Source organism: Etheostoma spectabile, chromosome 24, assembly GCF_008692095.1.
Source record: "Etheostoma spectabile isolate EspeVRDwgs_2016 chromosome 24, UIUC_Espe_1.0, whole genome shotgun sequence".
NCBI lineage: Eukaryota > Metazoa > Chordata > Actinopteri > Perciformes > Percidae > Etheostoma > Etheostoma spectabile.
In genome coordinates, this window is record NC_045756.1 from 5,101,076 (window position 1) to 5,111,183 (window position 10,108).

Here is a 10,108-nt window from a genome sequence, read left to right on the forward strand (position 1 = left end):
TGTAAGTTTGCATCCCTTAAATGATGCGTGTCCGCATACAAACATATAAACAATCATTTATTCATGTTGGTGGTGTATCTGTAGTTGTATGAGAGTACTGCACGTGTGTCTGTGTGAGTCTGTGTTTCAAACAGGCGAGGTTACGTGTGTGTTCTTGCAAAGGAGTTTCAGATACATCAATTATGATAGGAAATGGAGGAATTAGAGAGGGTCCACCGTTTCCCCTAGAGAGGAGGAGGAAATGAAAGTCATGCAGAAAAGCAAGGCTGCTAAAAAAACCTGCAGCCATTGTTGTGTGATTAAGGACTAGGTTTGAGCCATCGTGGGGGGGGTAAATTATTCACGCAGCAGGAAAACAACCAAACGGTGTTTACACAAGTACATGCATGCACATTGCATATACACCACTTAACACATTAAGAGCAAATGCAATTCTTTTGGGTGGAGCTCAGGCTGCCCAATTAGTCAACAGACTTTATGCTGCAGAGAGGCTACAGTAATTCCACATGATTGTACAGTATCTATAGAATGGAGCATTATGGATGGTGTCTGAATGAGTTACTTTGGCAAACCAAAAATTCAGTTCCAAATGTATGTTATATTGCAACTCTTTATTTCATCAGTTACAGCTTCTGTTTATATTCTGTACAGCACTGAAGGCACACAAAAACTAAATATATAATGGAACATACGTATGTACAAAATATACAGAATAAATAATTAAATCTAGTTAAGTAGAAAAGCTACAGAGTGTGTGCTTACATGAACCGTTTCAAAGTTGAATGTTTTCATGAGTATGAATGGAGTGTAAATTCTGACAATATCCACAAATTGCAAATGTCAGTCGCCAGCAGTCCATTGCTTTTAATATGAGCTGAGAAAACAGAGAGAAGTTGGCTGAAGTCAGATGGTAGGTTGTCTGCATGGTAAACTCGAGCTTTTGGGTGATGCTGCCCGTCAGTAACCATTCATGTGCTAACAAGTTAATATGCCCCGCCTCTATTGAGTTCAAAACACTTCCAAATCAGCCAATCGGCATTAAGGAAGGAGCAAAGTTCCTAAATGCTGTTTGAGGATTGTCAGACATACAATAATGATATGAAACACAATCTCACATACACTTGTGCACACAAACGTGCACTGAAAGATCATAAACATTTGTGGCTCATTTTTTTCTCGCAGAAATAAAGAAAAATAAAAAGTTTCAGCAGGACTCCGTTGATTGTCATGCACCATCTTATGGCATTTGATTAGTGCAATGCATTTTTACAATATTACAGTTGTGTTAAATATACTGTACTTTAGGTGCTGTGTTTACTGATTGAGACAAAATAAAATCCTCCTTTATGAAAATGTCACCAGCGTGTATAAAAATAAATAAAAGGACCCTCTGACCCCGACTGTGCAGTGTGTTGGATTGATCAAAATAACTGACAGGAAAATAGCAGCGGAAGCATGCTCCTATCACTGTTTTTCAATGTACAGTTGGCATTTTGCTGACTCTACGGCACAATGAGCATTACAATTACAGCGTTCCAGCTGGCTTATGTTGACATGGGGTGTAATCAGGTCATAGCCAGAGTCAGGATAGACTGATTAAACAGCAACTCCGGGTCAAGTGGTGATTGAAATTCACTCACTTCCTTCCAGGCATCTGCTTTATCCTATCAGGATGTCAGATGGGGGTGTGTGAGCAATGGGGATCAACTTATTTGGTGTCAGTATGCCATGGAAATTCAATCAATCATCAAAAGCTGATTGAGTGGATTTCAAAAGAGGGTTTTAGCTTAGGCCCACTCAACACACTGCGTTATCTTCTTGAAGTTACATTTGTCCAAAATCACTACACCTTTCACCAGCTACATAGCATGTCTGGCAAAGGTAACACAGCCTAAACCAGTTACATTCTGTGCTACAATTAAACCTAAAGTGATGTGCCCATGATATATATTTCACACTGTGGAAAGTACAGGAGGGCCAAGAGGACAAGGCACTTGGTTGAAAACATAATATACTGTATATTGTTTTTTTGTTCTTCTGCTTAAGCTCAGTTAAATGCAGTTTGATGCTCCAGAACCTCCAAGTAGTCTGGCTCAGTATGCAAGTTAGCCTTAAGTTCAAAGTACTCGTTCTGAGTTTGCTCAAGCATGACCTTGCGTGGTCTTGAGTACATTATTGTCTCCATTAGCTTTAGCTCCTCCTGGTGTCCCGGGACCTGCATGTCTACAGCAGACTGAAGCTGGGGCATGTTTTTCCTAAGGTACTCCGTTATTCCAAGCTGCTGCAGCTCCTTCTCCCTCTCCAGGATGTTCCTGTACAAGGAGTTGGGGTTCCCGAGTGTGACGAACTCTGCGGGGCACTCTCCAGTCATGGGTCGGAACTTTAAGCAGGGGTTTCCTGTGAGTGGAGACGTGTTCTCCTTCTCCATGATACTCCGGCAGACGTGATGCTTGGCAATGGGTTCCTCAAGGCCGTAATCCAAATCTGCGTCATGCTCCTTGTGCTGGGAGCAGTAGGTGGGGTTGCGACAGATCTGCACAATAGGACTATGGGATCTCTCTTCGTACAGAGCGGCGGACCCTGTTCTTTGTGTCAGAGTGTGGTGTGTAGTTTTCTGCCCGTACATGCTGTAATGTAAGTGAATGGGACTACTGCTGCTGTTTTCTCTTGGCTGCTCCTCTGCTGCTTTTTTCTTTGCCCTTCTGCGCCTCCGGTGCACCACAAACACCACCAATCCGGCTGAGCAGAATATAATCATGAGGACAAACATAAGAAGGCTTAGGATGAGCACAGAGAGTGGAACAGTGTTCGTGAGTGAGCTAAACAAATCTTTGCCAGGGCTGTCAGGCCCAAGAGTGGCCGTCACGCTCTCCTCCCAACCTGGGGACATAGGGTGGTAGGTCCCTAATCCGGCGCAGAGCATCTCATGACGGAGGCTTCGGAGTTCAGCCTGCATCACTTTCTTTGGGGTGTGACACAAAATGGAACCCACCACTGTCTCCTTTCTGAGTTTCTCCACCCATTGTTTGAGGCTGAGCAAGTCACAGCTGCAGTCCCAGGGGTTGTCCTCTAAATAAATCTGCTCCAGAGAGACGAGTTGATCAAGCACGTTGCTCACTGGCAGGTGCATAAGTAGATTTTTCCTCAGGTTTAATTTGGTGAGGGGCACATTGCGAAATATCTGTGCTGGAAGAGAGCTGAGCAAGTTGTTATTTAATGACAACAGCTTCAGGTTTGGCAGGGGATTAAATGTGCCTGGAGCAATCTCTTTGATAAGGTTGTATTCCAGATACAGGTATTCAAGGTTGTGTAGACCCATGAACATTGTGGAGAACAGTTTTTCAATTCTGTTGCCATTCAAATACAGTTTTTTCAAACTGCCCAAGCTGAGGAAAGTTTCATTATCAATGTAATCAATTCTATTGTTCGCCAAGTTGAGCAATTCTAAACTATCATATGTAACAAAATCATACTTCAAGAGTTTCTGAATCATGTTTCCTGTCATGACCAGTTTAGTAGGGCTTTGCTGGAGTATTCCGATATCTGATACCTTTTGAATTCCTCTGTCTTGACAATGCATCAAAAACCCAGCCACAGGGTGATTGTGACAAGAACAATGCTCAACACAAGGACTGCCGGGAATGTGAGACGGTGTCGGTACCTTTGCATCATCTTTGGCGTCGATCAACTTGGGACTCTGAGACACTTTAGATGAGGGAGTAACAACCATATCCAGTGACTTTGACGGCTCCTCCAGGTTAATATCTGCATGGGACGGGCATAGAACATCCCGTTTGACTTTAGCCAGAATGGTCCCCTTAAGGTGATGTGGTGTGCTGCAGACCACATCCCCGATTGCCGACTGGGCCCTCATGTTCTCCATCCAGATTTTTAGATGCAAAATATCACAGTCACAGACCCAGTCATTGTCTTCCAGGAGAAGTTCCATTATCCGTCCGATGTGCTCCAAAAATCCGACATAAGGCAGCGTCTGGAGCTTGTTGCCACGTAAGTCTAGGTGGGTGAGGGGCACGAACCGGAAAATGTTGTTGGGTAAAAACTCGATGGAATTATCATTGAGGATGAGGACCTTGAGGCGGATCAGTTTGTTGAAGGCCCCAGGCTCGATGACCCGAATGAAATTTGTGTCAGCTTGGAGAAACTCCAAATTCACCAGGCCTTGAAAAGTGTCCTCTTTCAGAGTGATGAGGAAATTGCTATTTATATGTAGCTTTTTCAGTGAACCGAGAGTGCTAAAGACCCCTGGTTCCAGCTCTTGAATGCTATTACCCCCAATGTGCAATGAAAGGGCATTTTTAAGCCCTTCCATTTCCTCGGCGCGGAGCTCAACTAAGTCGTTTTTGTAAAGGTTCAGATGGAAGGGCACACCTGATGGGACTTTGATTTGGGAGATTTTGCTGATGTTTCTCTGCTCACAGTTGAGATAAAGAATGCCATCTTTTTCCTCGCAGGAGCACAAGGAGTCACAAGACTCACTTATAGAGGATGATGCCTGCAAGGGATGGATGTCTTGGGATCGGGCCGCAGTGAGAAACAAGCCGATGAAAAGGATGCAGGGCAGCATTTCGGTCTGAGATATCTGTAAACACAAGGTAGAAGCATAGGTAGAAGGGGTGGGGAGAGGAAAATAAATCATTAAGTGTACTTTTGTTTTACAAGTCATGCAGTTTTACACAGATTAAATGTATGACGCTGTTAAATGATATTCAGTCCCAGTGATCCAAATATCATAGAAGTTTTATTTGTTACAATACATTACCTTTGGTTGTTGTATGTGTCAAAGTGTAACAGCGTAAAATTACATTCATGGGTGCATTATACGCATGACGGGAGTCACGCTTATTGCGGACAAAAGAGTAATGTTGTAATATTGTAAAAATGCCAAACATTGTCTACAAGCCAACTATTCTACACTCCTTTAATTTTGTAAAAATAACACTTTATCTTAATTTATCTTCATAAAGTTATCTATATGTGGCCTTTATACGAGTGAGCAATGTTGTGTCCCGGGTGGACTTGAGGAATGGAAGTTAACCAAGTGAAGCAGCTAATGAGAATCCTAATATTCTATATTAATATCATCAGATTTCACAGTATCTACCCGGACACTGCGTTACCAATGACTAAATGCATTTCACAGGGTGAGCGATGACAGTAAGACAGCATCTCTTTCCAGTGACTCACACTGGGATAATGGTACATTTAAAGAAATGGCTTTCTCATTTCACTGACTTTTCTGCCCTTTATACTCAGACTCATTTAAACAAAGTGAGTCATAGGAAGGCAGAAGGAAATGCAGTCCATATCAAGGCAACACTTTATAAAAGCCATTCCAAATAAAGAACTGAAAAATGAATAGTCTTGCCTTTATTGTTTAACCATTTAACTCTCACTCGACTGGACTGAAGGTGAACTATTCACAAACCACACCTATTCAATGAATCCTCAATCTGATTTCTGATACTGTTATTCTGATTGAGTGGTATTCCACTGTTATTCCACACAAGCAAGCTCTTGTAAAGATAATTCAAACTTCATTATAAGCAGGATTTATTGTAAGAGGCGATGCGGAAGCTGAAATGTGATTTTAATGATGAGAGGCTTCATTTGACTAAGATCACAATGGATCAAAGGCTAGATCACTCTTAGGGGACTGGTATATATATATCTTCCCATAATATAGGATACCTATCCACTATTCTCTAACAGAATTATTTAAAGAGATAAATTAGCTTCTGGAAAACTTCATTCTAACAAGACTAGGCATGCCTAGCTCAGCCAATACGTGTGCAGAGCAGTGTGTCAGAGACTGAAACCTCTGACTCATGACCCTTCTATACATGGTGCTCAACTTTCTTTTGACATAAGTTTCAAAAGGTACATCCCAAACAGTCAGTGAGATATAGAGCACATTCCTGGTGGTGTTTGCAATTGCCTGTGGCCTAAAGGCAGGCAGTGGAATAAGGAATTCCAGGAAAACACATACAGAATGTAAATCTACCCTTTGTACCTCTGTACCTCACTGTATATTAATTGAAATACTTGCTAGAGCCTGACTTCAAACACTAAAAGATTTATCAGATTATTGTACTTAGTTCAGATTAAAGTTTTTCCAACCCGACACACACAGCGTCCACGGAGCCCACCAAACCCCTCAACAGAGCCCTCGTCTCCACAGACAAAAGCTGAATTTGAAAGATTCTCTTCAATTCTAACTTCACTCATGCTTCTTCTTTCTCTTTGACCTTTTTTTTGCCTATTTCAAAGTGCCTCAATACATGTTTGTGATGTTGGCTGAAGTGAAAACTATTGATGAAACCAAGACAGCACTATCTCCAACACATTTGATGTATTCCGACAAATACCCCAAGGTCACCCTAAACTTTTCAGCCACAGCAGATCTAGACTCTCACTTCACAAAATATTACAGAGAATACACAATACTATGAAAAGGAAAAAAAAAAACACTTAAACACACCCCGTTGCAAATAAAAATAAATACAAACATCTGTATAAATATAACTAACAATGTACCTACCGACTTAAATAAAAGTTCACAAACTAAAATAGTTAATAAATAATAATCCCATATACTTATTTCTACAGGCAATCACCACAACATCAGAAAGAATACACCAGCAGGGTAATTAGTTGCATGCTCCTTCCTCGAGGGATATCTAGTGCTCTGAGTTGGCCTGCACAGCAATACGATAACAACAGGGAGACCCGCCTTTACAAAAATCTTTCAAAATGACAAGTAACTGATTGTAAGTCATTTAGAAAACCAAGAAATGTGCACATAAAACAGTAATATGAAAGGTATTTCAACTAACGCCGTTCAACTATAACCGATTTTTAGTAGTAGTAGTAGTAGTAGTAGTAGTAGCAGTAAACCTTTCATGTCATCTTCATATATCTTACAGTTAGTTTGTTACTTATAATAATTTTACAGATACTCAAGATAAAAACCTTGAACGGAGGCAAGTGCTACTTGCTATGATGTTATCTTATTGCTTATTATTTTTGGAAATATTAGACAAATTCCGACGTAAAATGCAGAAAAATATGTAAAAAAAAAAAAAAAAAATAACACTTGTGAGAAATCACACTTGCCCAAAACTTGCAGGCATTGCGATCTCCCTGAAGCCTCTTTGACATCACAAAAGAAATCCTCTTAAACCAACAGGCAGAAAATGGGGAGATATTGTCTATGAGCTCCAATTATTCATGTTTATCAATGGGAAACAACATGGTGAAATGTAAGGAAACGCACAAATCTAATTTGTCAAACCTATTAAATATGCATTATTTAGTAATAACATTCAGAAAATGGCTCCACAACCTGGCCTCCAAGAATAGATTTGCCCATTTTCATTTACATTAGTTATCTGTATTTGTATCTGTATTTTATGTCTGGCGGTGGTCATGGTATCCAAGGCGCTCACCTCTGTGACCCTGATGGCTCGTAAGACAATGTGAAATGAAACAGATTATTAAAAGATGCTATCGCATACTGCATGATAACACTGTAGAGGGCAGATATGGAAAGCATTAGCATTGTGCACTTTTTCTTCTGTATTTCAAACAGACTTCTCTAACTGATCCCTTTTCCAGGTAATCAATGTTGCATGGAACTCAGCGTGACGGGCACGAGAGATGAAACACTCTTCCGGTGCTGCTCTCTTTTTCAAAATTCAAATGTGCATCTCTTGCTGTTCAGACAATTCAATTAGAGATATACTGAAGCCCTATAAGAACTCCCCTTTTGCATGTGTGAAGCCAACTCATCGTCCAACATCAAATGAGATAAGTTAGAAAAAAAAACAAAAAACTAGTAAAGAGCTGAGGAAGGAAAGTGGAGAAGAAAAGTCTGTTGATGGAATATTTATCACACATTGAGGCTTCCTACAGGCACTTTAATGTACACCATTAGGCTATGGTCACTTACAGAACCATAAATAGCATGTTTACACTTTATTCAGGCCAGCTATATTGTTCCAGTGCAGTGAAGTGCTCCATAATATCATATAAGTCCAATGCCTCCTCATGGGTATAATAATAATAATCATCATGCCACAGCAAAAGGCTTTCTTTGGGTTTCTAGCAGCCCTCACATAGATAAATGATGAATACACATGTTTATATTGCCACAGAATGCTCTAAGCCACTGTTGTATTTTCATGATGATCAGGTTTAATTATATTAAACTGGTGATCAATGCACATAACATACCCCTGTTGCTAAGACGATGGCTGATATAAACAGCCAACAGACTCAGCTGCAGAATATCACATGCAGTGGCTTAACAATGCTGTGTACATCACTTACAGTGATGTTCAAGTTCATGTTTCATTCTTAATTGCTCCCTCCTTTTGTCTTTCACGTCATTCACAGGAAGGATTAGCTACAAGACAGCAGAGCTGTTGCTAGTAAAGACTTTGTTCATGAACACTTCAGTAAAGCGGCCAACATAAAGGGAAGAAAGTTAGGTTCCCCATCCTGGCTCCATGATGCTGTACCATACTACATGACCAGCTTCATTATTCTTTTATTTTCTTTCTTGGCGCTCTACCAGTGTACCGCCAACTGCCATAATTAGGCTTGAGACATTAGATCCATCCGTCAATGTAATGTGAATAAGCAATGGAGCTACATATATTGCCATAGGTTCTAACTCATAGCAAAATCTTGATTCTAAAAATCACAATTATGTTGAAACTGACAACCATATATTGCAATTTATTTTTCTATCCAGTCTACCCTGTTTTCAATAGGAATGCTCAGATTCTGACTTGGACACAATTCATGGAAGACAATGGTATTCACTATACATTTGGACAACCAGGGGTCACACTGAGCATGTAATCTATGTACTGAAAAGCACATGTGCCCTTGCTTTTTATTGATTTTGCATGCTTCATGCACCAAACGGTCAGAGCGTTTCAAAAACACGTATTCTCATCTTCCAAACATGTTTCATTCAAGTCAAGTCAAGTTTATTTCATTTATAAAAAATACCCATATCTAGAGCATAAATACAATACAATAAATACACTACACATTACAATACTATACATAAATAGAGTAACAAAAAAAACTTGTAAACTGCATGTTTAAAGTGTTTGTTGTGCTGTCTGATAGTCTGAGGTATAAATGAGAGAGCATACGGCGCAGTTCATGTCACAGGCGGTCTTAGCCTACCACTACCCTTCATGACCCTGCCAGTCAAATAATCATGAAGAGTGTGACCCGGGTCCCTCATTATTTCCTGTATCATTTTTACCAGACGACCGTCACATACCTGATCCACTGTATTTATCTCTCCCACCATTTTCCCAGCCCTTTTAGCCACTCTATCAATCCTGGTCTTCTAAGTTACCACAGCATTCCCTCCCACCACACCACACAGGAACTCCAAACACTATATATGACGGAAAGGATTGCAACTTCAACATGATCAGACCATGTTAGCCTGTCATTAAAAACAATGCCCAAATACTTGTATGTGTTCACTCTATTTCTACACCTTTGATTTCCACTGCCTCATCTGTGATCTTATTTCTCCTGTGATCTATGACTAATTATTTAGTTTTCTTAACATTCCACAAAATATGTATCGCAATAATCAAAGGCTTTTATCTCATTTTGATAGTAGCTATAGTCATCATTTTCGATTAACCCAATGAGCGCTGTGTCGTCAGTAAATTTAACCTGACAGCTTGCCTGCTGTTGACGGTAGTCTGCCGTGTAAATGGTAAAAAGAAAAGCTGATAAAACAGTTCCCTGAGGCGAACCTGTGTTTGACATGATATCGACTGACTTACCTTTTGAGTTCAGCTTAACAAATTGAGACCTGTTTTCTAATAAATCTAGAATGAAAGAGATAAAAACACATGGAACTTTCATCATAAAAAGCTTGTTTACAAGGATGTGTGGTTGTGATTCTCACACACCGTCACCCTACAGCCAAATGAGCATAGACACTGTCCAATTTACAGACAATAGCTTCCTCTGCCCCTCTCCCTTTCTGATAAGCAAATTGCCAGGGGTCAAGATACGGCTCCACATGGGGCTTCAGACTATTCAA

General features: G+C 40.3%; 1 protein-coding gene across 1 annotated transcript in view; it reads right to left on the reverse strand.

The window, feature by feature from the left end:
* Positions 1-598: 598 nt before the first annotated feature.
* The window catches only part of slitrk6 (SLIT and NTRK-like family, member 6), a 17,420-nt gene continuing 7,910 nt past the window's right edge, over positions 599-10,108 (reverse strand). Inside the window, exon 2 of the mRNA XM_032506614.1 lies at positions 599-4,600. Within this exon, the coding sequence (XP_032362505.1) occupies positions 2,048-4,600 (2,553 nt within the window). The 3' untranslated portion in view covers positions 599-2,047. The remainder of the gene's footprint in view (positions 4,601-10,108) is intronic.